Source organism: Coprinopsis cinerea, assembly GCF_000182895.1.
Source record: "Coprinopsis cinerea okayama7#130 chromosome 8 map unlocalized cont3.8, whole genome shotgun sequence".
In the NCBI taxonomy this organism is placed as follows: Eukaryota; Fungi; Basidiomycota; class Agaricomycetes; order Agaricales; family Psathyrellaceae; genus Coprinopsis; species Coprinopsis cinerea.
This window is the reverse complement of record NW_003307537.1, coordinates 797265-823451: the sequence shown is the minus strand read 5'-3', so window position 1 is coordinate 823451 and position 26187 is coordinate 797265. Positions and strand designations below refer to the sequence as shown.

The window sequence follows — 26187 nt, the reverse complement described above, 5'->3', positions numbered from 1 at the left end:
GAAACCCGGTAGATGCCACCAGGTTGAAAGTGTTCATTTCACGACAGCGAAGGGAATAGCACTCCATCCTGCGCTTGCAATCGTTCACACGCAGTCGAGAGAGTATTATACCTTGAAAGACAACGGAATGCAAGTTGGATGTGAGGAGGACGGGATTCCGCAAGTTTGGCAGAATGTGTTGCGGTGCGATAGGGACGGAGTGGAGATCACTGAACCGGATTCATAGACGCTCGCATTGGTCGCCGGACGAGCAGAGGCACTACAGAAGAGCGTGACCATTGACTGTATCCCTGGTTGCAGCGCGGGATTGGAGAGTGTACCTGTATGTGTTTTTCAGGCACAATAATAAGGAGTTTTCTTGGGCTTCGAGCTCGGAGTCCGCTGCATTCGCTGTCGCCCCATTCTTGGTTGGATTGTACGCTTATCTTGGGGCTATGCCGTTAGATAACTGACGGCAAGGACCTGTATGCTGTGACACCAAGTAAAGAGAGCAATTGAACAAGGGTGAGTTGGAGGAAAAGGAAAGTATGTACAAACAATGAAAATAACGGGGGGGGGGGCAATACCTCGCCGAGGTTCGGATGCCGGATGGGCGGACCGTTTCTTCGTTCCTAACTCAAGGATGTAGAGGCGTGTATAGATTCGCCTGGGAGGCTACATTGGGGTTGAAGGGAAGGATTTGAATCCTGTAAAAATCTGGATAAGATTTGTGTGGGAGCAAGCCGAGAACAGAGAATCAAAGGGATGCTGATCGGTCCTGCCCCAGATTGATGTTGGAGAATACTTTTGTGGTTTTGAATTTGATTTTTTCACAAGGGCAACGAGGACGTTCTCAGATGCTCGGTTGTGTGTTCTCGCCGCCCAGGTTGTTGCCATAGTCGAGCTCATCATCGACGAGGCCAGGACCGCTCTACCCCTGCATTTCGGCCCCATTCTGGTCCTTGTCTTCCGGAGGCATCAAACTCCTGGCTGTCTACCAAGCTTCTTGCTTTCTCTAACCAAGAGACCGCCACCAAAACCGCGACGTTGGGCACAAGTTTGCAGCCGCATCAATTTTTCGCCCGATAAACGACGTCGGAATCCTTTACGCGACCCCCTATACCGACGCCATGCCCCCCAAATCAGACCTTCTCGCTGAGCTCCGACAGCCACCAACGGCGCCCCTGCCACGACCACCAGAGCTTATTCGATCATATGCAACTCCCTATACACCCTCGCCGCCACCACCAGAGTCACCAATAGCGCCCTCAGCGACAAAGCCCGTCCTGAGGAAACGTCACTCAACCTACATCAACAGGCCAGAACGCTCGACATCGCCAATCCCAGAGCTACCTCCACATAGACCGCCACGAAATCCCGCACGAACAAGTACCATGATCTCCGAAGCCGCCCCCGTGCGCCCACAGAAACCCAAGTCGAAAAGTAGACCGTCAACAGCGACGAGCACACGGGACGAAGTGACACCATGGGAGTTCCAACCTGGACCCGAGTCCAGCAGTCGAATGCGATCGGCGGCTCCGTCGGTAAAGTCCAAGGCGTCGTCGACAGGATTGGCGACAGGACCCATCGAGGATGTTGCGCCTTGGGAGCTTTACCCAGTCGGGACAGTCCCAGTTAGCCTACCGTCACCCAGGGCCATCCCGTCGCCAATCTTGACAGGTCAATCACATCCGGGCCCACCACCACCACCGAAATCATTCCACCCCAGCAAGGCAACGGGACTCGTCGAAGATGTGACCCCTTGGGAACTTCAGCCAGAACCTCAGTCAGCTGCCAGCCCTACCAGTGCGAGGGGCGACACCCCTTCTCTACCGCCAGTTTTCAGCCCTTCCCGTTCACACCCCGCATCGCTGCTTAGCGAACCGACTAGCGGTTCCTATCGCTTGTCTACCGCGACAGGCCCCGCAGAGGAAGTCACTCCATGGGAATTGGAGGCCACCCCCGAAGACGTTGTCAATGAAAAGGATGCCGTGAATGAACCTTCCTCCAGCACCAGTCATCGCAACTCGTTGACAATGACGAAAGCTCAATTAGAAGAAGTAATGCCCTGGGAGTTGTACCCAGCTCCCCCTCTTCCGGTCATCAATGGTGGAAGCACAACCCTGAAGAACGGTGTTCACTCGGTAAGTAGATGGTAACCTTCTATATAACCCTGTGAAGCGTTGGGGTCTCGACGTTTTCCCGTCCCCCGCCATGCAACTGTACTCAACGCTTCCTTCGCAGACACGGGTTTCAACTTCATCCACAAAGACTCTGAGCGACTTTGCCCTTATTCGACGACGGAAGAGCACGGGTAGCCGCCCCTCCAAATCACGTTCCAACAGCCATCCGACGCCCCCTAAAGTCCAGACACGGGCACCCTCGTCCCAGAGCCTTGTCAATGGACCAGGATATGAAGTAGCGACACCCAAAACGGCAAAGTCAATATCATCAACGGCGGCAGTGTCATCATCAGACGTCTACTGGCATGGAATAGGCACAGGATCCCAAACACAAAGTCGGGATGAAGGCGAAACGACGAGTTCTAATACCAAATTCTCAACGGCAGATAGAACTATTCTCGAAGAGCTGAAGCGCAATCTCCACGCGCGAGATGCTCAGTTCGTAATGAAAGGTGTAGGGGTCCATCTTGTAGATGGAACCATCAGCCCAGGAAAGAAACATCACCCATATACTACGAAGGACGTGCCATATCCACGGAGTTACGAGCGCGAGGTCATCGACCTGTGAGTGTCTATTTTTGCTAGCTTCAGGGGTGTCGCTCACGATTTCTCAGAGATGTCTGGGAAACACTATTTTGTCAAGACATCTGCGAAAGCTTAACGTGGCATGTATTCGAGGAACCTCCACTTAGGGTGTAAGTATACAACCTTCTCTCCGTCTTGAACATCCACCCATACTCCTACGCTAAATTTAGGCTTGACATTGGATGCGGTAATGCTGCATACCTTCCATCAGACTCTGAGAATAGCCACTCACGTCTCACATAGGGAGCGGAACTTGGATTCTGAATTGTGCCCGTCAGTGGAGGGTATGTCGCTCGCCCTAAACCCAGAACACCGCGTGGATTCTGACACATTTCCGCTTTCAGGAAACGCAATTTGTTGGTTCGTGATCTTTCTGTATTGTCGTCATCACCCTGGGCTTACATGGTTGCCTGTCAGGTTTGGACATCGTACCCCTACATCCTGACCTTCAGCGAGTTGGCTCCTCGGATTTTGCTTCGAGAATCACATGGGTACAGGCGAATTTGTGCGTCGCCTGCTATACTCACCAATTTCTGTGGTCACTGACGGATTTATAGTTTGGACGGTCTTCCCTTCCCCAATGATGAATTCGACTTTGTGTAAGCAATTGGGTTTTTCCGAGATCACGGAGGTATATTGACCGCTCTTGCAGCCATATCAAACGGATAGCTCTTGGTGTACCAGAAGACAAGGTCCGTATTCTTTCCATCCCAATTGGTACACGGCATCGGGATTAACAACTCAATTAGTGGGATGCATTATTTGATGAGATCTCGCGTGTCATGAAGCCTGGAGGTGCTCTAGAGGTAGGTGGTTGATATTGTCTCTCTCTGTCTATGAGCGTTTAACCTTGTTGCAGATGGTGGAGGAAGACCTGTTCTTTCCTGGAAAACCTGTGGAGCACGACGACGATGAGACGGACATGGGGTCAGCACTCTCACGGAGCAGTTCAATTGCGTCTACAAACGGGCGACGAGATCGTGAGGTTCCTGCCGTCATTCAGGAAGCAGATGGGTCGGAGGAGGGCTGGTTGCAACCCACCTCACCAAATGCGGACAGTCTGTCCCTGGCGACCCCTACCCCGATGTCGGCTTTCCCGCGACCTTCTTCACGCCCTGGCTCTCCAAAGCTTCAGATCATTACCAACCTATCCAAGGATGGTGTTCCTGATGACAAGAACGATATCAGGAGCGAAGTTTCTACCACTCCTCCCGGTTCGCCGAAAGGTTACATTACTCTTATCCCGCCGCATTCCCGCTCTACGGCACGACCATTGCTCTATGTGAAACCCCAATCTGGCCCCTACAATCACCAGTTCCCCAGCACGAGTCCACCGAAACCGTCATCGACATTTACCAACTCTGCTGTCTCCCTCCTCAATTCTTTAACCAACCATTCCCATTCCGATTCAGACAACCAAGCTAATCTATTGTTCCGTCGACGAAGATCGTCCACGAACCTCGCTTCATGTAATAACTCGACATACAGCGGTCATGCGGGCCATGGTCCTCACCATACGCCTGACAGTCAGATACCCGAAACTCCTAAAATCCCGCCGTTCTTGCTGCGAACCCCGGCCAAAGCTCCGAATAATCCGCGAGACCACTCATTACTGGAGTACATTTACAATGAAACCCTCTCATCGAGGTTCATTAATACGTCTCCAATCGCGCTACTGGCAACCTACCTCGAGTACCATTTCAAAGGTAAGATTATGTCGCTAGTAGCCATGTCGCTTTACTCAAGAATCTTCCTTCCAAAGACACAAGAACACACCCTCCGCTCATGTTCACGTTCCCTCCTCGGCCCGTCAAACCATCAGAATCGGACGTGGAGGTTGATGAAGGTTTCTCGTTCCCACCAAAGAAGCCTGGTCCAATACGGTCGGTGTCATCGCGCAAGTCGCTCAGCCCGTCAAATCGCAGTGTGTTGACAGACGAGAACGGCGAGCTCACAGAAGAGAACCGGTGGCTGAACATGCAAGGCTTGATGACGGGCTCGTCGCCTTATGTTTCCCTGGATGGCGTGCGCTACGGTCTATATGCCCTTTCTCCGGCCCCGAAAGCAACCTTCACGACTCAGAAAGGGATACCACCCAGTCTGGCGAACATGGAGCCAAGGATACCCAACAAGACCCTCAACATCGATCTGAGGACTTTGAACCTCCATCTCATGCTGCGAGCCAAAGAGATCCTGGCCTGTTCTGAAACAATGTGGGAGTGGGTGCGGGAGACTCAGTTGAGTGTTCACGAGAACCCATCCGTCAAGAGGGCGAATGGACGAGCTCATTCGATGGATGTTCCTCACGCGTACCGTCATGGAGCCTCGGATCACCGTGCAACCGTGTTGGAGATGTCGAGGGAAGATTTCAACCAATTGTTGCTGAACTTTGAAATGTGAGTCGTACTGCGTCGTACCATTTTCGTTCTCAGCTCACCGCCTCTTCTTTAGGGACATGGAGGATCAAGCGTCAATCAATCATGCATTACGAGAACGCCTCCAGTGGTCCGTCATTGAATCCGCCCCATCCCAGAATCGCAAAATCTTCAATACTGCTTGCGAAAAATACGAAAAATGGTTCCGGAAAGAGGCTTCCATCACCTCGTTAATGAGGCCTGTGCCTCCGTTCAGCAATCCGACTGCACCGGAGGCTTCCAGCTCCGACTTGCTCAAGTCGACGCGTAAACGCAGCAACTCTCAGACATTGCTTAATCGTAACGGTGGGCCACCGTCTGCCACCAGTGTATCGCCACTTTCGCTCAGGCTCGAACCATCGGTACACTTTGCGAAACCATCTATCCGCCCTGAACTCCACCCCACTCAGAAGCTCAGTCGGTCTATGTCCGTTTTCGTGGCCTGGAAACCAGAAGCCAAAGGCAAATCGTGAACACCCTCATCTAACGCTATAATGCGTTGTGCATAACATCTCCCTTGGACATGGACTATCTTTATTGGTTTTTATTCGGACCAGTGTTTGTAACGACATGCTTTATGACCTCTTTGGCTCTACTGTTTTCTGCTTCTGCCATTTCATTGCGACGTGGTTCTGTATTGGGCTTGCTTGCTTTGGTCGTGTACACAGTTTGTTTAACGCCAGCTTAACAACATCTCTACTAGGAAGACAGATACGATAGATGGTTTATCCAAAGATATCTACGCCCCACCTCTCGCTGGGATCCACTGATCGTTCGGGCTTGTGAGCTCGCGAGGCTGCTTCTAGGAGGTCGAATTCTGCCTGTGGAAGACGAGTAACTAGGTGGGCGGTGAGGAGCGGTGTCACCTTCGAAGCTTATACAACTTACTATGGAAGTTCTCTTCGACACGATGAGGGTGGACGCTCTTGGGAAGGACCACGGTCTAGAAGTGAACGTTAGTATTCGTGCCCAACAAGGACCCCTCAGGGATGATGTGGAGTTTACCCCTCGCTGGACATGCCAAGATATGTAGACCTGAGCGGGAGTGATTCCTAGTTTCTTCGCGATCTCTTTGACCTCGGGGATTTCCAGACTTTGTTTGACCTTCTCTGCGCTCCCGAGTGGGGAATAAGCCTCGAGGAGAAGACCGTTTTCCTTGGCCCACTGTCGACGGGCGTCGTAAATACAGCGACATCGTGGGTGGCAACCATCCTACCTTGAGCAACGCTGGCTGAGGGTTCCAGTAGCTAAGCTCGACCTGATTCACGGCAGGCTGAATCTTGAGGGAGTTGGCAGTCAGGTTTTGGATTCTGTTGAAGAGGGTCAATGCACGATTCTTTTCAGCATGGGAAATGGATATTACCGCTTGATATTGAAACTGGGTAAAAATAAGTGTCGAAGGTCAGCCGGGACACCTGAGTGTCGGATAGTAAAGCACGCACTTGCTGATCCCGATGTTCCTTATCTTTCCCTTTTCTACCAGCTCCTCCAACTTCTTCCAAGTGGGATAGGGGTCATTGGTGAGTTCCCAATCGATTTTGATTTCTTCAGAATCTTTCTCGAAGGCGACGGGCCTGCGAAAGTTGAGCTCTATGTACACAATATTCCATGAATGAATCGCTGGACACTCACCAATGGATAAGGTAAAGGTCGAGATAGTCGATTCCTAGACGGGAGAGAGACTCGTCCAAGGCAGGTTCGATGTCCTCGGGTCGGTGGAAAGTGTTCCAAAGCTTGGAGGTAAGCCAGATATCCTTGCGAGGAACCCCACTTTCCCGGATTGCCTGGCCCACTTCCACTTCGTTCTAAACAAATACTGTTTAGTTTGCTACATCTTGTGCTCTACGACTTGCACTAACCCCGTAAATCCAAGCTCCGTCGATGTGCCTGTAGCCCGTTTTAAGCGCGGCCTGGAAAGCAGTTTTCAGAAAGATAAGATGGCTATAGGCGAGGCAACACACCTTGACAGCATCTCCCACTTTCCCCTTCTCAGCTCTCCAAACACCTGACAGGAGGTAAACACGAACGTTAACTGCGCAAGTAAGACAGCCACGCACCCAATGCGACAGAGGGAATTTTATCCCCCGAAGGTAGTGTGAAATGAGTGGGCAACTTGGAGCTCCAAGTCGAGCCTTCTCCCCGCCACGCCCTCCCACACTCGATGCTGGGAAACCTCTCGAGAACCATTCTCATAGCCGTCACCATTACGAAGATCCCTGCGGCGACGGCAGTGAGGCGGAAAACGAACTGACTGACGCTGGGATGAGACCCAGAACGTCGTCGATTTCCCGCACGGTTGAGAAATAGATCTTGCTCCTCGACGTTCCCGGGGTGTTTGTACACCGGTGGGGCTTCGATATCGCTCCGAGCCCTGTCATCATCGTCTGGTGCGACGAGGGCATGGTCTATGACGGGGACGGCGTGGTACTTGGCGCTGTTCGCGGTGGAGGTCGGGAAAGACATCGTTGCCTATGGCGTGTGGAGAAAGGCTCTCATCATATGGCAGTTGCGGCAGGCGTCTCAGAAGACTTCTTCGGAGTGAAACCCGGAAAACGTCGTCATTGATTGCCACACTTGGGCGATTTGCTTCCGTTATAGTACCGTAAGCTCATATACCGACAGGGGCTGAAGCACAAACCAAGTACAATCTAATTTACACTTTCCGGTGAAACAGGGGAACGATCACTTTATCGAGACGAGCAATACTAGTAGAATGATTCAGCGGTACGAGCATACTTATGCGAGGTGCTCGCACGAAAGAAGCAACATCTCATGGTACGAGCTGTCGACGATCTCTCGAGATCTCACTGATGACATTACTCAGTCAATTGTGGTCAACGGCAACGGAGCACATGCTGACATTCTCGTTGCAAACACACATTGTCTACCAAGGGAACTCCTCGCCACGCTCGTTGATGAAGCGGCCTACACGAATGTTAAGGAACTGATATCGATAGCACAAAAAAGTAGCGAAACTCACCAGAAGGGCCATCCTTGTCAAGCAACGCCCAAGGAAGCAAGATCTCTGCACCTGCTTTCACACTCTTTCCACCCTCCCCAAACCCGTTCAACTTGGTCGACGTATAGCCAGGGGTAACTGCATTGACTTTGACCTTCGAACCATCGTCTCGAAGCTGATTGGCCAAAGCAATCGTATAGGCATTAGCCGCAGCCTTGGACACGTTGTAAGCCGTAGCAAAGTTCAAGATCGCGTTGGGTCCGGCTTGAGTCGCGTTGGACGCCATATCCGATGATACATTCACGATGACACCGTTGGGCGACTTTTGCAGGAGAGGGAGGAGCGTGGTAGTTGTTTGGATGAGCCCGAAGAGGTTGACCTCTGTGGTTGTCCGCAGTACATTGATATCGAAACCGGTGGCAAGTTGCGGCTTATCCAACTCCCCGACACCTTCATGTAATCTGTCAGAGCGCGACCATGCGTTTCAACGTGAAACATCGTACCAGCGTTATTGACGAGGATATCGAGTTTCCCATCGGCTTGTGCGATATGGTCTCTAGTCGCTTCGATGGTTGGGGGCTTAGTGACATCGATCTCAATGAAATGGACGTTCGAAAATCCTTCGGACGCCAGAGTCTTACTGGCCAACGATAAGTGAGGAGACACAAGAAGATGTGGGTGTGGACATACGCAGCTTCTTTGCCAGTCGCTGGATTCCTTGCCCCTAGGTAGACCTTAACCCCCTTCTCGGAGAGTAACTTCACTAATTCATAGCCAATGCCAGCGTTGGCGCCTATTTCAAACGTCAGTCCGAGATAGTTCTGAAAACTGCACGATTTCATACCTGTAACAAGAGCAACTCGAGACATGATCTTCGCAGGAAAAGGTAGGTTCAGGCAAGGGAGAGAGGAAGCGACGGGTTATCGGAGTCGCGAAGGACGATTTTATATCTGCAGGTCGTGTTACCCATCATCAAGTGACATGAAATTACATGGTGAACTGCCAGTCTCTTTCTGAATCTGGGGTATACACGCGTCAGCTCTGAACGAATGACAAGAGAGCCGCGAAGAATCTTCTGACCACGCCGTGGAGACCTGGATGGGCGCCCGAATCTGAATGCAACATCCATACACTTCGATGACGAACCAAAAGAAGTGCGACACTGCTAATCTATTGATGGTCTCCGCGGAACTGAAACACTCAACTACTAGCTAATTCGAGTGCTTGCGGGCAAAGACATGAATGTGCGCTAGATGGGGTATACTTTGTAATCTCTGTCACAGCCATGAGCAGCACACTCTCATCGCGATCAACCGAATACGTACAGGTGGATTGACAAACCAGGCCGTCTCCCATACATCCTCCTTCCATCTCCTCCTCACAAATTCCGCGACAGCACTTCCTGCCTTCTTGACAAGGGCTTCCTCTTCTTCCGAGCCTTTTGGAGAGGTTATCATTTTATCCAGGGTGATTCCCCAGTCTGCCAAGGCAGGCAAGCAGGCGGGAAGCATCGAGGGTGACGGTGGTGGCGATCTGTTTCCCGTAAATCCCCAAAGACCGTCCTGGTCTATACGGGGCTTGATTGTCTCGTGCATCAATTCTGGGTGGTAGATGGGCGCCTTGGTCCAAATGACCGTATGCTCTACGTCAGACGGCACTGTAATTTGCAGCATAATCAGCATCCGCGAGGTTTGTAAGTCCACGGATGCTTACCTGAGTATGGCCAGTCGTTCTGAATAATACATATCATATCCACGGGGACATTCACCGAAAAGTAAGGAGTCGGTGTCGCGGCATTTAATGGGGAGTATTCCTCAGTGATTTCCGATGTTAGCAGGGAGATAGTGTCCGGTTTCCCCCATTGTAGACGGTAGTTTAGGAGATAGTTCACTATACGTTAAGAATGTCAGGTGAGCCCAAACCAATTGATTCATGGACTTACCTACAGATCCATACTTCTTGACTATCTCAGCCATCCATCGGTCGTACCTTTCCTGCAACTTCAGATCGCGCTTGAGGAGTCCAAGATCTCTGTATCCAGGCCGTTGAGTGACAGAAAGGACGCCAATAGTGTAAACATCTTACCCAGAATTAACAAACGTCTTCAGTTGTTGCCACGTAAATCGAGCTGGATAATGAACGAGCAGTTCCTCCTTGGTCGGGGGCCCATCGCGCAATGGCACGTTCTCGGGTACCAATGCTCCATTCGCGTTCTTGTTGACCATCTTCTATCTTCAAGAGCCTATGGTGGTGTGCAACTGGCACCCGGGCCGTACGTCGTCGAAAGAAACTGTAGATTTAGCATAATCATCGTCGTCGTCGTTGAAGAGACGCTGTAACGTGCGATGCCGAGATCAGCCGAGGCCTTCGGCTCATCACCGGCCCGATGATCCCGCGGCCCACCCGTCCGTCCGTCCCAAGTCAGGGCCAAGGTTTCGGTTGGCTTGGCAAATACACCCAGAATACACCTGCCGCTTTGCGCGCTCCTTTACAACTTTCCTTCGCGATATACACATCTGCCCCTCGTCGAACGATAAAATGGACCGTGGAAGAGGTGGACGTGGAAGAGGAAATGCTTGGAGGAATAACTCGAGAGGCTACCACAATGGACAAAGCAACACGAGAAATTCAAATCCACAGCGACCTCACGATGACCAACATCAAGGATCTGGAGGACGTGGAAGAGGTAGAGGACGGGGTGGTATCGGTGGTGGATTTAGTAGAGGAAACTTCAAGACTCCAATGCCTTCAAGAATGGAGCTAATGGCCTCAGTCAGTCGAAGCAGTGGACTAGAAAGAGATGGAGATGAGTGAGTCTCTACCTTCGCTTCAACCAGCTGCTCCTCAATCTCAAAGTCCCGTCCTACGACCACCAGCCTAAAGAACTACAATATCCAACAAGAATACAGAGAGTTTATCCAAGGAAAGGTGGGAACTAGCAGTAAATGTCCCGGAGTACGCAGGGTGAACCTAGGCTGTCTAGCTTGACGGATTCAGCAAGCGCTATCCTTTGGAAATACGGTCTGCGGACAAGCAGCGCATCGAGGCTCAGGAAAATCTTCTGATTCTGTTCAGTATGTCCCGTCTTCATTATCTACACTTCCCCGATTAATCACTTCTCAGGAAAGCTCCGCGAAGGCGTTTACGCCTCAAAACGACGCGACGAGTTCGCTCTGGAGGGTTCGTTCCAGATCCTTTCACTTGTCATCCGGGACCTGATTCAGTCCCTCGCAGTTTACGAAACATCCTTCTATCTTTCCATCATCTTCAACTCGGCAAAGCAGATAGCGGCTGTGATGAACCATCTGGTTCCCGGGACATACGAATCCGTCACTTGTCCCAAGCCACTGTGTCGCCCTACGATCGTCCTATCCCTGCTATATCACCTCGTCGCGTCGTACCCTTCGCAAACAACGTACCACCATCACCTTCGCTCTATCTCGGATGAACTCCTTCCACGACGATCAAACGCCCACAACTGGATACGCTCCTTAGCATCTGCTTTAAGAACCAGAAACTACTCCAAATTTGCTCAACTCTACAAGAAGCAATCAATGTCGATGATATTCGAGGACACGGAAAAGGATACTCTAGGACTCGACGCACTTTCTATATCTCAAGCTCAATCCTCGAAACAATTGGCCAAGATAGCGATATTGGCCGTCCTAGACGATCTCCGGAGCAGAGCTCGCGATACAGCATGGACAGTCCTGCGATCGGCCTATCGAGAATTTTCATGCGATGCCAACTCTGAATCCACAAAAACCTGGTTATCGCGGACATTGTCTCTACAGCCACTGCTCGTCACCGACGATCGTACGTGGACAGCCGAGGGTTGGCTGGAAGATCGGGCAACGCATGGACATACGCGACGGAAGGAGGGAGTAGAAGGGAGGTGGATAGTCTGTAAAGTTAGGTAACCAGTGGAATTATGTATAGGTATCTAGGAGCAATCTAATAGCAGTTCCTCCCGTGAGATGGATGTATATTACAGTTTACTTGTGATATGAGCGTGGTATGTGGTTGGGACGCCCCAAATCTTGTCTACGCACTCTTCTACTTGATCTCGACCTTGCTGAGTTTAGCAGCGAGTTGGTCAAGGTCGTCGGCAGCATCCTCCTTCTTCGTGGGTTCCTTGGCCTCTTCCTTCTCGGCAGCAGCAATGATGGGCTCCTCTTCCGCCTCGTGTTCTCGAGCCTTCTCCGCTTCCTCCTCCTCTTCGTCCTCGTCCGTCGCGATAAGCCTGCCTCCACGCTGCTTCAAGGTCAATCCAATCTCCTCAATAAATTCATCCTCATCTTCAACATCGTTCCACTGCAATTCCATTCGCATCACGTTCTTCAACGTCGTCGAGAGGGCACCGGCGAGAGCCTCGAACGTGCGAGTCTCGAGGTTGTTGTTTTGCAACAAGAGGTTTTTCAACTTGGGGTTCGAGCCTCCGATGATGGCCGTGAGGAGAGTCGGCACTTCGCCTTCCGTCGACAAGATACAATCCGACAGGTTGAGGGTGTGCAATTCAGGCCACGATACCATGGCCTTTGTCCAAGCTTCGATAGCATCCAACTGGCCCTCCGTCGAGAACGCGTTATCCTGCAGATCGATGTATCCCAAGTTGGGATTCTTCGCGAGACCCCTCGAAAGCTCCAAGATACCCTCCATCCTGATCCCGTTCTGCGGCATCCGCACCTCGACCAACCCCTCATGCTCCGCGAATGCATCTGCCCAAGCAGACGCGGATCCATTCTCCAGTCGATTACGACCGCAAATGACGGTACGCAGGTTGGATTTGAGACCCGCTGCTTTAGAGAGTTTGGCAGATTCGAGGAGGGCGTTGGCGATGACTGCGCCTCCGGCTGGGCCGAGACCGTTGTTGTTGAGTTTGAGGATTTGGAAGTGGCGGTTTTTGGAGAGGAGAGGGACCATGGGGTCTACGGAGCGTCCACCAAAGGCATTGTCGCTGAGATCGATCTCGACTAGAGAGGTTTTGTCGACGAGGGCGTTGCAGATGGCCTCGAGAGCTTGAGGGATCTCCGATATCAGACGACCGGTGAAGATGTCTGCAAAGTTGGCGATCTGCGCAAGTCAGAGATGTTTTAAAATCACCATTTAGACATCAAAACCATACTCTGATGTTCGTGGCCTTTGACAACCATTCAGCTAGTGCTTGAGAGGCTTCAACACCGATTGTATTGCCCTGGAGGTGAACTTCTTCAATGGTCGTTGGGTCGACATCCTTGAGCCAGGGCTCGATGTCTGCTCGTGTATTGAGCTTGAGGGACTTGTTTTTTAGGGAGAACGTCTTGGACATTGTGGTGGTTAGCGGAGAGAGAGATGACTGGGCTAGTGGCAAGGGCTATGGGCTTTCAAACGAGCAAAAGACAAACAAGGCCGATGATGGGAACAATATTACGGCTATCTATCTGATCAGCGGATCAACGCTCCCCGCTTCCGCCAAGCCCTTCCTGAACACAGGGGGGCAACTTGTTGAAGATGGTATGTCAAGGAATGATTTACAGTACGACACGATGCGAATATGAAAGCCGCGAAAGCTATAGAAAATAGACATAGAAGAAAAGTACGACGACGATCGCCATTAGATTGCAGCGTTGATGAGATGATCGTGAGTCATACATCTCCATTACTCGACTACTAAGAACTCGCTCATCTGCAGAGGTCAACCAATATTCTGTCTCGAGGAACACGGCAGCGGCATTTTCGTTGGTCTAAAGACTGTGATACTCCAAAGTTGAGAAATACAGTTACACACCTAAGTAGCGATAGACTGATCAAAAATCTCATAGCATAATTGACGACTGGGGCGAGGAACCTCACCTTGACGTACTTTGCAAATCCATACGCTTTCGTTAGTTGACTCAAGTTCTTGAATCCGGCGACGAGGCCGATCGTCACAATCATCAGGATCCAATTGCCGGCTGGGATGTAGATCTGGCCTTAGATGGTATCCAAGGTGTGGTGCATTCGGACGGGCGGTATCAATTCGGGGTTGACAACCTTGATGGATGATACTGAACGTAGCGGTGATCATGTCTTGTGGTGCGATTAGCCGGGGTCGTGAAGTCAGAAAACCCACGGTTGGAGGCATGCAAAGGGCCGACTGTTGCCAACACTGCCAGCAGGAAGCCAATCCTAACATTCACATCAGAGTGGGAGTTTGGAGATTGAGTGACATTCACCAATCCAGCGGACCATTGGCGGGACCAGGGACAGTTCGAGGGAAAACATTATCGGGAACATCCGCACCATCTCGAACGAGTCGTGCTCCTTGTCCGCCAGGACGATGCTCGGGTAGGTGACGAAGCAGAAACGAAGGCTACAGAGTCAGCATGTGACTTCCGGCCGATTCACTCCAAACACACCCGTAATATAGAAGCTGCATCGAAACCCGAACTTTTAGGCTCTGGGAATGAGAAGGAAGAACTGACTCTGCATCGATAGCTTTGCACCCGGTCACTTCAAGAAGGATACCAGTCAGCATATCACAGTTCCTCGTCCGGAGTCATTTAGGGTTAAAGGATACCTACTTGGAGCAAAGACAAAACCTGGTCCTGCGGTGCCAAGTTGTTGGGCAATAAACAAAACGAGAACGAACGCCTGGGGAGTACTGTCCTTGGTACCGAACAAAAGAGACATAAAGACCTGTCATCGTGAAAGTTGGGACATTACCGGAAAAGCCAAGGATAGGTGAACATATTTGATGAAAGGCAGCAACGTCAGCGCCCAGATGGTTGCGCTAATCCCTCCAATCACGCCCTCTTGGGAAGGGACGGGATTGGGGGCAGGCCAGATACCGTTCAAGGCATACAGAGGGGAGGTCCCGACGCCAGAATAGACGATGCCTGAGGGTCAAAGTCAGCCTGTAGACTACAACCCGCCTAAGGTTTGGAAAGTCAGGGGCTAAACCTCCAACCTCAACAGGAGACCGTTTGGCGGGCAATCCGTTCTCCATGAACGACGGCACGGGGGTGGAGGGGTGTGAAGTTCAGTCATATTTAAGCAACTCCTAGTGTCCAAGCTCAAGTTCGAATGTCGAAGTCATTGACAAGTTCCTTGGTAGCGTCAAGGCAAAAATAACGCTGGATAAATGCACGGTAAAACAACGCTTGTGAGATAAAAGAGGTATGACCATCAGAGGGATATAGCCAGGGAACGTTTGTTGGTCTCATGAAGAGATTTTCAGGGACTAGAGCGATTTGAAGACGGTATAGGTGGGCTTATATGACAGAAGACCGTATATTGGATGCGCAGTGGTATGGGTGCCGAAGATATGGAATTTCCCTGCGACAAAGATCACGAAGGTCTTGCCGTTGCCATTCCAGAGGGATTCTCGCTGATATAGTCGTCCCTAGAAGCGGTGAAAATCGTCCAAGAAGTAACAAGGCAAAGAGCTTGGCCGACGACGTCATATGGCTTTGTCGGAGTCTGATTGAATTCAAAGTCAGACGAAATCCAACTTTGCTTGGCGCTGGCGCAGGCTCTGCGCTGCCAGAGCCCATCGAGTCGTTCGGACGCTACGTAGTCACCGTCGCTCACTACAAATTCCTCCTTTTTTGTAACTTTTACTGCACACCATGTCCTCTGATCTTTGCCCGGTCTATGCTCCCTTCTTCAGTGCAATGGTCAGTACATCCCTTTCCCGTCAATTCTGTCGTGTTCGTTAACAACCGGCATCGTTCTCCAGGGTTGCACCGCTGCAATCGTCTTCACTTGTACGTCCAGGCGCTCTTGCTGAGCTGTGTGCATTACTATGAATGAGAATCTAACGAGAGAATTGGCTCTTTGGGCTAATTAGGTATCGGCGCTAGGTTCGTGGTTGGATTTCACCGTGCTGCGTAATTCCGTGGTCTGACTGTCCACCCTTTTCAACCTGCAGTTATGGAACCGCCAAGTCTGGTGTTGGTATCTCTGCCATGTCCGTCCTTCGACCGGACATGATGATGAAGTGCTCGATTCCAGTCGTCATGGCTGGTATCATTGCTGTGAGTTGGCAGTCACCGCTGCCCATTGCCTTCGGTCCCTGACCTCCCCGGATTATAACACCTTTATTTTCTAGATCTATGGCCTCGTCGTATCAGTCCTCATCGCTAATAACTGTAAGCTGCTCTCCGGTTCTGTTACAATTCCCCATTTGACATCCGGAATTACAGTGAGCATTACCATGTCGCTCGCCCAAGGCTTCATCCAACTCGGTGCTGGTCTCGCTGTCGGTCTCGCTGGTCTTGCTGCTGGTTTCGCCATTGGTATTGTTGGAGATGCTGGTGTCCGAGGAACTGCGCAACAACCCAGACTTTTCGTCGGCATGGTGCGTTGTTATTTGCTTCCAGGACTCTGTCTTGTTCGCGCGCTAACATCATCGTTCCAGATTCTTATCCTCATTTTCTCTGAAGTATTGGGTCTCTACGGTCTCATCGTCGCCCTGATCATGAACACCAAGGCACAGGCCATGACGGTATGTCCTTCAGCAACCATTATCCTTTCCCATTGAGCTTAACCTTCCACGCAGTGCTCTTAAATTGACTCTTCGACGTCAATCCATATACGCGCCACTTGGATAGTAGTCTCGAATACAGTCGGCTGCCTACTAGCTAAGTAATGATGTGTATGTAGTGTAGCGTCTCCTTGCCCGAGTTGCTGCAATATACACTGGACCTTTACCTAACTTATGCTTTTGCCCAACTTGTATGGACCATTGCACAAATCCATGTTGCAAGGCTAATGTTGTACAAAACCAAGTGCAAGAGCTGAGAACACCGATTAGGTCGAGACTCGAGAAGAACAAGGAAGTGATTTCATTAGCTGACCAAGGCCGTGGGAATGAGGTTGGTTGGCTCCTGTCAGCCATTTTGAGCTCATCGACCACGACTACGCCGCTATCCCAACGCCATTTTCTTGATTCCGACGACAGCCTCCAGCTATGGACGCTGACCGGAAGTCTAACGTATCCTCGTTCTTTCAAGGCCGCAAATCATCTGATGCGCTCAACGCCGAGCTTCCCAGGATGTCATCGGGCAGTGCAAGCGGACGGGGTAACCATCCCAGAGATGATGTGTCCTCGTTCTACCGTCCAGAACGGAATTCTTTTGACCGCCTAAACGAACCCAGAATGTCGGCTGGATACAACCAGGGATCGTATCTGAATGCTGGAAGGGAGGAGCCAGTCAAGGGAGGGAGGGATGAGAGGGACGAGGAGGAGGCTTGGGACGTTTACGCAGATTTCAACAACGCTGGGCCAAGATATAGCACCAACCTTGGTCTTACTACCAATTCCAATGGGTGCGTATTGGATTTTTTTTCTCTTAAAAACAGCTCTCTGACAGCCAGCAGATACCAGCAACTCCCTACACCGAGGTCAGCGCCGCCAATGGTCGATCATGTCGACAGTTCAGGCAACAAAGTCGAAATGGTTACCGTCCCCGCCCTCGGCGCAGAATGGAGCAAAGATGAGCTGCGAGCTATGACCAAGACTGCTAGGAAGAAGGAAAAGGCAGAGAGGCGACGAGAGTTCTGGAAAGCATGGAACCGGGACCAGCGAGGACTGTGTGGCAAGTACTTTACTCGCAAGGTCTTTGTCTTCTTTATGTTTGGGTTGTGTGCAGTGTGAGTCGTGTCTCGCTATCCTCCCAGAGCGCCAACTGAACTGGGCGTAGAATTGGCATCATCCTCGCATTCACGATCCCCCGAGTCCCCCACTTTGCTTTCAACTCTTCGATGCCCATGGCACCCGCAACAGGAGAGTGGGCTGAAGCCATCGACGTTATATTCTCGCGGGCGCCGGCCAACTTCTCCTTCCCAGCTTACGCCGCTCTTCAACTCGATACCACAGCAAACTTCCTCCCCCTGAACTTCCGAGAACTCAAAGCTGAAGTCTTTGACCTCGATACCGGCCGCAAAGTCGGCACAGGCGATCTCGGTAGCCGTAGGATACCCGCCAGAGGTTTCCCCAGAATCCTCCTCCCCTTGAACATCACTTATATGGCTGCCAACGACAGCGACACGACCTGGATGAACTGGTATGATGCTTGCAAGAACAGGGCAACATACGTTGATGGGAAGCGAAGACGTGAGTCCTTTGTTCATTTTTGAAACTGTTTCTCAAGAGTAGTTCTATTCCCTTTACTAGCCCTCAAGTTCCGAATGATTCTTGAGATGAAGATTCTCGGCCTTCTTAACCGTCCTCAGGCTTCCGTCCAAGTTGGTGATGCCGACTGCCCTATCGAACTCGACCTCAACTCCAGCTAAATTGCTATCGCACTCTGCTATCACGCTACTCGGCTTGCAAGCGATGTCATGTCTTTTTCCTCTCCAGTAATCTTCAGGATCATCACTCCGTCTTGCGTTGTGGACGTTTGGGCACATTTTATAGTAATAGGCACACTCTTGATTAGAAGCTATCCATTCTTTTATCGGCACTCTCGTTTTTATTCGCATAGCATTATATCACCTACATAGTTAATCTGCATTAGGACTCTCTTTTCCATCCGTTTCTCGTTTTCTTCCTGGTTTCTGCTTGTTATGAACGAACGCTTTTCGTCGTTGTCGCTACTACCGTGCGATTAATCTGCTTTATTCTTGCTTTTATACGGCTGGTAACGAAAGGATTTCTGGAATTTAGACGGAGAGCCACTTGAAAGAGCTGCCCTTTGTTTATTCGGTAAGCATGCCTCGAGGCTGATAGGGTCGCTCACGAGGCCACAAGACCAGATGAAAAGCCACTCTGGCCGCACTCAATACGATTTGGTTCCAGCTCTAGTCGCCATCTTTACTACTCGCATCCTCCAATTCCATCAAGAACTGGTATTCTATCTCCCTGTTCTCGATATGGTAGTGGCATCGTCTAACAAGGACAGGATAGGACATTCGTCATCGATGATGAAGCAGAACGAAATCTACGCCGCTCTCACCGAAGTCAATGTAGCAGGAATGTTCCACTGGAGCCTTTATGTCGTCGAAGCCGTAAGTAACCTATACACACCTGGCTATCCTGGTACTCTCTTTCACGACCTCAAACAACTCCCCTTCACCCCTCTTCGACCCCCTTCTGGACGCAACGACGGGATCGATTGCCTCTCGTATGTAGGACGGCAAACCAGGCTGGCAAGTCCACGCCACCAACAAAGACACCGATGTATGGCGGTTCGCGCAAGATAGCTGGGACGGGCCCTCGTCCGAGGGTGCCATCGCCTTCCTCAAGATCGGCGAGATCATGGAAGGGCTAGACGTCTCTTGCCTCCTCGAATACGTCCAGAACATCCCCATGGCCGTCCCACCCAGCCAAGAAGACAAGGAACCGGCATTCACGTGTCGGGTTTGGTTCAAGGAGGCTGTTAGGATTCTGAACGACTCGGGCTTGTTTGTGGAATGTATGGATGTGGATGCACTCGAATATGAGTTGGCACAGAGGGCTATTGTGGCACAGTATAGCAGGCAGTTGCCAGTTATTGCTGTGGCGAAGAATGCGAGGGCTTGGACATAGAGGTTGTTGGCACGGGTGGATCTGCTGTAGTTATCGTACATGTATCCCTGCTTAGTTTACTGAGAACCCTGCCCTCTTCAAGGGCACGCCATTCAGACCACTCGTAGCTGCAATGCCGCACTTCGGAACGAATCGTTACATTAAGTGTGATTGATCATACGGAGAAAAGATACGGGTAACATGCATACTTGTAAAGGAAAGGAACGACCAACAATTAAGTGCTAAATGTCAATACGCAGTCGCGAATTTTGACTTTGACACTACGGTCTCCGGACCATTCAAACACAACAGGATCCAATACGTTGCTGCCAGAAACATCCCCTGAAAAGATACCATAAGGGCAGGCTCATATGCATTAGATTCTGTGACTAATCTTACCTTCCAAACCAATATTGAACGGGAGTTTTTTGAAAGGTTCTGAACCACCGTGACCTTGTCGCGGAGGCAACCCCGGTGCGAAGAAACTCGAAAAGCCTGTACCAACCTTCCACACAAGAACGTGCTGGTCAGTCAAAGATACAGTCACAAGCCGCCTCCCATCTGGCGAGAAGTTGAGCGCAGTCAGCGGCTGTCGGTGGCCCTCGAGGACGTAGAGGCGGATAGCAGTCTTCAGGTCGTACATCACAACAGCTCCTTCACTCGTTCCAACCGCTAACTTTTGGGAGCCCATGTGGAAGTCAACGGTGGGGAACCTAAATCAACGGTGTCAGTCTTTCGAGAACAAGACTTGTCATAACAAAACTAACGTTTTGACAACGTATCCTATGATTTCAGTTGCAGCCCCCAGAACAGCTTCGCGATTTCCAGTCGAGTTGGGATCCAGGGATTTCACGACAGCTTCCATGAGCCGGGGGATATGAGGTCGCAAGGTCAGTGGACGCTATACTAAACGTGAGAAACAAGATCTCAAAGGCTACAGCGGACATTTGCGCACCTTTCGAATGAGGAACGCGATGATTTGCATCACCGAGCGCCTGTGCTCCAGTCCGGATGGTTCAAGGATATCCACACAAAGGGTCGACATGAAGAGCGCCGTGTTTTGAGCTGCGATGGAAAGAACGGCCAAGCGTGCTTGCGCTCCTACGTTTTGCGGGGAGATGGATGCCTTACGGGTGGTCGTCGCCAGCATGAACAACGAGCGCAAGATTTCGAGGGTGTCGACGTATTGTTGCCAGACATGGAAACCTTTGGAACACAGGTCGATGGCCAACACGCGATGTGTCGAGTTCTCGTCGTGGAAGTATAACGCGACTGATTTAGAGATGTCGAGAAGGGCGCTGAACAGGTGGTCAGCGAATGGAATAGCGCAAGGTAGTAGTACTTATCCATACCTAACCGACAACAGGCTGAAGCGCTCTGCAGCTATGAAGCCACATATAAACAATGCAATGGCGGTCCGGATGTCCTCGCGTTCTTCATCTGGTTGGGAATACGGCACTATAGAAAAGTTCTTAGAACAGATCAGGCACCCTGGCGGTTCTCCACCTACAGTATTGTTGCCATTTTTCCGCGACGTCGATGATTTGCTGGTCCGTGAGCTGGGCGAGAGTAGCGTCGAAAACCGTTCTTATAGACTGTCGCAGTTCGTCTGGAGGGTCATTAGACAAAGCGTCAATGCGAAGTGAATGCCACTCACTCGAAGCAGGGAACCATATCTTGGCCAGATATTCCAAGCTAGGCGGGCAGTATTTGGGCCCGATACAAGGGCCCAGGGATGTCGTGTAGAATCCGATGACCGCGTTGGCAGCCTCAGCGGCGTCTAAGGAACTGATAAACTTGGCGAACAGTACATGCGCAAAGTTGCGCACCTTCAAATAAGCTCAGAGCCCGCGTCACATACACGATGGCCAGAAGTCGTGACGCCGAAACATTTCCAGATATACACCATGGGTCTTGTGGTTGCGCTGAAGAATAGAGGGTCGTAGTCTTGAGACTCGACAAACCAACGCCCACGATTGCGGGGGGTAGATTGAGCTTTCCTGAACAGACAGAGTCTAGATCGGGGCTTAGGCCAGGCGTCAGAACCACAGCAAGTAGCAGTCGAAGTCGGTCGAAAGTGCGTAGGATAGTTTCTACTTCATCCTTACTGGTGCTGATGGTTCTGGTGACGGCCACCGCTACTTGCACGAACCTCTCCAAGGCAAACGCTAATGTTGCAACTGTGGATTGACTTGAGATGACCGTTGGGAACAGCCTTTATTCACTTACTTACCGCTATCCCGTCCAGTCGATGCAGGCGCGATGGTTCTCCACTCTGAAGGTGACAAGATTGAGCCAGGATCCAGCGATCTGGAGGCTTTGTGATCAGCTTCGCGTCTGGATACAATAGCTCTGAGATACTTGCATCGTAAGCCACTCGTCTTGGTCTAAAAGCTCTTGTGCCTTGTCTGGTGTCATGGACCTATGGAACTCTTTGGCTTGCAAATCCCATGTTCGAGCCAGCTGGTTTCCATATATCAACAACAGGTTACTTCCTCGAATACAGAGGGTATTCAACGGAGCGAATGAACCTGGTATAAGATACAGACTGACGTCCTGTGAGCCATAGCACCATCATTGTGTCGAGGACTTACAATTGGAAACCATCGACTACGATGACAGCAATGGTGCCGTCAGCGGCAATGCACAAGACACAGCCGCGTAGGATACCAGCAACATCGTCGTCAAATGCGATGACCCGTACGAGTGGGCTACAAAATGCAATCCAACGAGCACATAGTTCTAAGGTGCTAAAAGGGGAGAGGAATCAGCCAGACACGATGGGGGCAAGAGATAAAAATAACCTCAAGCTCCAGAAGGCAATGGAACCGTCGTCCACGCCTCCAACAACGTATTTTTCACGGGTCCTCTTATTCTGGACGACATTAAGGGCTAGTACACATCCATTGAAGGACGGCTCTGATGTTCTCGAGGCAGCCGATGGCGGCAGCGTAGAGTCTGAATTCTGCACGATCATTTGTTCAAGGGTGAATTGCCTCAATCGACCATCGGCTACCGGGAGGAGAATCAGTGAGGAAGGAATACATCCCACTAAGAAGAGACCCACAGTAGCCCTGGACGATGGTTTCGAGTTCGATGGGTAGAGTCGCCGTCTGAACAAGCTCTGATCGAGCTGGTTTGTCCTGATGACATGGCTGCCATAAGACGGTTGAAGCACCATTTGGACTATCCTTCCCAGGGCGAACATGGAAAGAAACCAGTGTTCGGTTTCCTTTTTTGTCGACCTTGGTCAATATTAGGTCGGAGGATGGGATGAAAGTACCCGCTTCGTGGGGACCTGTTGGTAAAATCCTAACAAGATCTGGGCTGGATACGGTCGGAAATGAGGAGATGTGTAACAAGCCATGAAATTAGTCAACATACCGGTAGCGGCAGGGCGTCTCATGGCTAGCTTCAGGGGATGCGATTGAGTTGTTATCAGCGTCCACTGATTTCAGGGCATAGACTTCCATCTTATCCTATGGTGCACGTTACAGATTATTTGAATGCGAACAGGAAGGTAGATCACCTTGAATGAGAGGGCGTAGGTCGTATTGTCAAGCCATTCTGCATCCTCGATGTCAGGGATGGTCTCACGTAGAAGGACTTGCAGCGAGTTGGAATTGTATGAAAAAACCTAACGCGAAGTGAGTGGATGACGTTATTCAAAAGACAACTGCTCCTACCGTCATTTCACGATGGGCCCACACAATCCCGTATAGGACACCGTCGATGTTGCGAGTTGAAAGCCCGGTAAGCGTTGAATCTGAGAGAAGGACGCCAGCGTTGCGTGCGCCAAGCAGATGTATCCTAGGCTTCTGATGGCCAGGCTGCGAGGAAACGTCAAGATGGTCGGGGGATCGATTCATTATTGCTTTGATGCTCTTGGCCAAGGCGAGATGGCCCAGATGGTCAGGTTCGGGAGTGGTCGATATGCTCGAGATTGTGTGTGGAGTCGGGGGGCCGAGCTCTATTGGCCGTAGCAGTAACTGGCCTTGAGCATCGATAGAAAACAGAGCCGTAGATTCTGAAAATGCGTGAGCGGGCAAAACGAAGAAGATTTTTACAACTCACCATCTGGTCCATTGTAGATACCAATCCCTCTCGCCGGGCCCAGGAGGTCACAACGCCCCAACTTTTCCAACCGAATCCCTTCAGGTCCATCTGCAAGTAGGAATGCCACCGTGAGGGACTTCTCTGAGGAAGCCTCATCGAGGTCAGGCGTTGCAGCCGATGTGCTGGAATCTGTTGCCGCTGTGACAAGAAGCAGCGTCTCCTGCTCATAAATTTAGCATGGGCCAAGGAAAGTCTGTGAGCCCTCTTACCCCATCGATCGTTCCGACTTTCAACGAGCACCAGGTCCATATCTCGCGAGACCTCTGGACATCTAACTTTTCGACAACGGAAATTGACGAGACGCACTCCCCGTCCCGTGTCGAATAGATGCTCAGATCGCCCGGTTGGTGTAGAACAGCAATGTACTGATTGCCCTCCAGGATTTGGACTGCACGGACTGCGTGTCCTGGTCCAGAGCATGAAGGAATAATGTGATAGCGGAGTGAGAAGGAAGGCGACCATCGATGTGAGCGTTCGTGCGGGGAATGTGGTGAACTGGGTGAGAATGAGCGTGGGGTCGTCGCACCAGAAATTCCGATAGACAACGACCTTCTTGGAGGGCTTTTCCTCTTCGATTTCGACAAAGACTCGGCGATTGATGGTGCCGGAGACGCAGCTGAAATAGAGGCTGTATCAGAGCCTTTGGGATTGGGGTTTCTTCCCTGGAGAATGTCCTTTAGCCTGTCGGGTTCGTCATCAAAGTCCACGAAGTTCTTTGGCGCTTCGACCCGCTCTATTGTGACTCCTGAGACTGTACGTGGCCTTGTGAAAGACAGAGAGAATGACGTCGATACAGGGGTACTCGGATTTGTCGCCCCCCTTGAAGATGGGAAAGGTAAAGGGCTTCGCGGTCGCCTTTTCCGTTGTTCTCCTGATGGAATTGCTATTGGGGTGGGGCCCTCGAAATGGCCAAAGACATACAGCGACCCATCTTCGCATCCTACAACAATACCACATGTTTCCGTATCATTGCAGCCTTCCCAATATTCGAGTGCTGTTGGTGTTGCGGACAGGAAGCTCTGTTCGATTACACTTCCCCATGGTGGTCGTTCACAGCTCTTGTCACGGAGCCTAGAAGAATTCGGAAAGGTGAGCGGAATTTCCAGCATTGTTCAAAAGCTGTAGAAAGCTGTAAGGTTCGTTCTGAGCTTTCGGGACTGCCGACAAGATTCATAAGCGACGAGATGTTGTACCTTTTCAGAAAGTGCCCTTCCCAGTCTCCTCGCCTATATAACTCTCAGAAACTCTCAGGACAGCTTCAGAGCATTCGATTCAAGCCCAACAGCTTGGATGTGGGTCGAACTGGGGTTGGGTGAAAGCTGGTCGGTACAAAGTGGTCGCCCCACCGCTAGCGGCGACACCGAGCCTCTCTCATCACCGGGTTCTGACGGGCCGCTCAGTCCACCTAGGCTTGGCACTTGAACTTTAGGCGCGCGTTGCACACAGACACGAGGCGTTGGGTAAAAACCGTGTAAACTAGTCCTGTTTGGGAGGAAAAGAGCGATATGCTTTCTCACAGCGAAGGCATACTGTCACGCATTTGAAGCACTGCCCGTTACACCTTTTCCGAGCATCTAACAGCTTTTGCCTCAGCCAATACTATCCTTTCAATATTACTCTTGATAGCTGATCATCCGGAATACATATATATAAGTACACTTAATCTGCCTCGAGAATTTACCAGCCTGGTAGACTTTCCCTTGGTCACAGTTGCTTTTCTACGTAAACAGCACCGACCCGGCGGTTTCCTTCACTACTGTGACAGTATCCTCTTTATGTGGACCTCGAAGCCTGAGAGGGTAGTGGTTGCGACGGTTGGAATTTTTCTTTTGAGTACGTCCTCCTTGAGGTTGTGAAGGATATTGGTGGTGGTGGTGGTGGCTACAGGCATGCACAGTACATTTTCTAACCTGACTCTCTTTGATTACACCAGTCGCCTTAACCATTGGTTGCCTCGTTTGGATTTTTCGAAGCGTATATAGAATCTCCCCTGCCCCACGAGCTTCCGTTCCTGTCTCAGCTGCTGGAGCCGCTGTTAGAAGTGGAGAAAGAGGTTCTTCGCAGTTCAGTGGTTCAGCTGTAGCCCGCTTCTTGTCTCGGGGCAACGGCAGCCTTTCTCCGGGTCAAGAAGAGGTACGGCTCCCGTTGCCTGCTGTAAGCGTTCGGAGTGCCCTTGTTCTGGGGAAAACATCTCATTGACAAATTCTTGTGCAGGTGACACGAGGTCCACGAGTCGGCGAAGTCGACCCTCCCTTTTGGCGCGTACAAGTGGACCGACTACGCGCAGTTCTTGGGGGCCCTAGTAGTTATATTCGCCTTTGGTCTTAACTTTCCTTTTCGCCTCTCAAGCCCTGGGTGTTCGAGGGAGAGAAGATAAGTCTCACGGGCGCTTCTCCTCTCTCGTCCCCTTTCCCCTTATCTATGACAGTGCAGTACTTCCTTTCTCAATCCTAGGACAATTAGGGACATAAGTTGTAGAAC

General features: G+C 51.0%; 10 protein-coding genes across 10 annotated transcripts; 5 read left to right on the top strand and 5 right to left on the bottom strand.

The window, feature by feature from the left end:
* Positions 1-1109: 1109 nt before the first annotated feature.
* CC1G_03437 (hypothetical protein) lies at positions 1110-5634 on the top strand (the record flags this gene model as incomplete). Its single annotated transcript, XM_001835603.2, has 13 exons — positions 1110-2123; positions 2224-2726; positions 2777-2857; positions 2918-2934; positions 2991-3031; positions 3092-3107; positions 3165-3252; positions 3305-3346; positions 3400-3439; positions 3497-3553; positions 3607-4453; positions 4510-5143; positions 5199-5634. The coding sequence occupies 13 exons, from the start codon at positions 1110-1112 to the stop codon at positions 5632-5634; spliced, it is 3816 nt and encodes a 1271-aa protein (XP_001835655.2).
* A 170-nt stretch (positions 5635-5804) lies between these two features.
* On the bottom strand, positions 5805-7624 carry CC1G_03436 (aldo-keto reductase; the record flags this gene model as incomplete). Its single annotated transcript, XM_001835602.2, has 10 exons — positions 5805-5999; positions 6050-6104; positions 6167-6325; positions 6378-6471; positions 6525-6539; positions 6604-6735; positions 6794-6966; positions 7021-7071; positions 7123-7166; positions 7219-7624. The coding sequence occupies 10 exons, from the start codon at positions 7622-7624 to the stop codon at positions 5887-5889; spliced, it is 1242 nt and encodes a 413-aa protein (XP_001835654.1). The 3' UTR covers positions 5805-5886.
* A 421-nt stretch (positions 7625-8045) lies between these two features.
* Positions 8046-8989, bottom strand: CC1G_14978 (oxidoreductase; the record flags this gene model as incomplete). The annotated part of the gene is made up of 5 exons (XM_002910601.1): positions 8046-8086; positions 8142-8570; positions 8624-8760; positions 8811-8913; positions 8965-8989. The coding sequence occupies 5 exons, from the start codon at positions 8987-8989 to the stop codon at positions 8046-8048; spliced, it is 735 nt and encodes a 244-aa protein (XP_002910647.1).
* Positions 8990-9331: 342 nt separating this feature from the next.
* Positions 9332-10345, bottom strand: CC1G_14977 (hypothetical protein; the record flags this gene model as incomplete). Its single annotated transcript, XM_002910600.1, has 5 exons — positions 9332-9394; positions 9446-9777; positions 9834-10010; positions 10063-10151; positions 10206-10345. The coding sequence occupies 5 exons, from the start codon at positions 10343-10345 to the stop codon at positions 9332-9334; spliced, it is 801 nt and encodes a 266-aa protein (XP_002910646.1).
* Positions 10346-10635: 290 nt separating this feature from the next.
* On the top strand, positions 10636-11679 carry CC1G_03434 (hypothetical protein). Its single transcript, XM_001835600.2, has 5 exons — positions 10636-10930; positions 10997-11048; positions 11104-11194; positions 11249-11300; positions 11355-11679. Exons 1-5 carry the CDS (start codon positions 10659-10661, stop codon positions 11566-11568), a joined length of 681 nt encoding a protein of 226 aa, XP_001835652.2. The 5' UTR covers positions 10636-10658; the 3' UTR covers positions 11569-11679.
* A 497-nt stretch (positions 11680-12176) lies between these two features.
* CC1G_03433 (ran GTPase activating protein 1) lies at positions 12177-13456 on the bottom strand (the record flags this gene model as incomplete). The annotated part of the gene is made up of 2 exons (XM_001835599.2): positions 13246-13456; positions 12177-13193 (listed from the first exon to the last, which is right to left on the bottom strand). Exons 1-2 carry the CDS (start codon positions 13426-13428, stop codon positions 12177-12179), a joined length of 1200 nt encoding a protein of 399 aa, XP_001835651.1. The 5' UTR covers positions 13429-13456.
* A 2184-nt stretch (positions 13457-15640) lies between these two features.
* Positions 15641-16793, top strand: CC1G_03431 (hypothetical protein). Its single transcript, XM_001835597.2, has 8 exons — positions 15641-15757; positions 15820-15847; positions 15931-15943; positions 16012-16117; positions 16192-16231; positions 16286-16440; positions 16501-16587; positions 16642-16793. The coding sequence occupies exons 1-8, from the start codon at positions 15710-15712 to the stop codon at positions 16648-16650; spliced, it is 486 nt and encodes a 161-aa protein (XP_001835649.1). The 5' UTR covers positions 15641-15709; the 3' UTR covers positions 16651-16793.
* Positions 16794-17241: 448 nt separating this feature from the next.
* Positions 17242-18377, top strand: CC1G_03430 (hypothetical protein; the record flags this gene model as incomplete). Its single annotated transcript, XM_001835596.1, has 4 exons — positions 17242-17411; positions 17463-17735; positions 17786-18198; positions 18259-18377. 4 exons carry the CDS (start codon positions 17242-17244, stop codon positions 18375-18377), a joined length of 975 nt encoding a protein of 324 aa, XP_001835648.1.
* Positions 18378-18839: 462 nt separating this feature from the next.
* Positions 18840-19611, top strand: CC1G_03429 (hypothetical protein; the record flags this gene model as incomplete). Its single annotated transcript, XM_001835595.1, has 2 exons — positions 18840-19091; positions 19216-19611. The coding sequence occupies 2 exons, from the start codon at positions 18840-18842 to the stop codon at positions 19609-19611; spliced, it is 648 nt and encodes a 215-aa protein (XP_001835647.1).
* Positions 19612-19825: 214 nt separating this feature from the next.
* CC1G_03428 (hypothetical protein) lies at positions 19826-24815 on the bottom strand (the record flags this gene model as incomplete). Its single annotated transcript, XM_001835594.2, has 20 exons — positions 19826-19932; positions 19990-20303; positions 20358-20491; positions 20546-20888; positions 20943-21048; positions 21101-21199; positions 21248-21370; positions 21420-21770; positions 21824-21900; positions 21968-22138; positions 22185-22340; positions 22395-22602; positions 22658-22917; positions 22975-23069; positions 23120-23227; positions 23277-23617; positions 23665-23866; positions 23916-24201; positions 24233-24322; positions 24628-24815. 20 exons carry the CDS (start codon positions 24813-24815, stop codon positions 19826-19828), a joined length of 3759 nt encoding a protein of 1252 aa, XP_001835646.2.
* Positions 24816-26187: the final 1372 nt, after the last annotated feature.

Excerpts from the sequence above, each read along its gene's own strand:
- CC1G_03434 (XM_001835600.2), top strand. The coding sequence starts at position 10,659 with ATGGACCGTGGAAGAGGTGGACGTGGAAGAGGAAATGCTTGGAGGAAT. Across the intron at positions 11,195-11,248 it reads AAATCTTCTGATTCTGTTCA|CTCCGCGAAGGCGTTTACGC; the intron begins GTATGTCCCGTC and ends TTCTCAGGAAAG. Across the intron at positions 11,301-11,354 it reads CGACGAGTTCGCTCTGGAGG|TTTACGAAACATCCTTCTAT; the intron begins GTTCGTTCCAGA and ends AGTCCCTCGCAG.
- CC1G_03431 (XM_001835597.2), top strand. The coding sequence starts at position 15,710 with ATGTCCTCTGATCTTTGCCCGGTCTATGCTCCCTTCTTCAGTGCAATG. Across the intron at positions 16,232-16,285 it reads AGTCCTCATCGCTAATAACT|TGAGCATTACCATGTCGCTC; the intron begins GTAAGCTGCTCT and ends CCGGAATTACAG. Across the intron at positions 16,441-16,500 it reads CCAGACTTTTCGTCGGCATG|ATTCTTATCCTCATTTTCTC; the intron begins GTGCGTTGTTAT and ends TCATCGTTCCAG.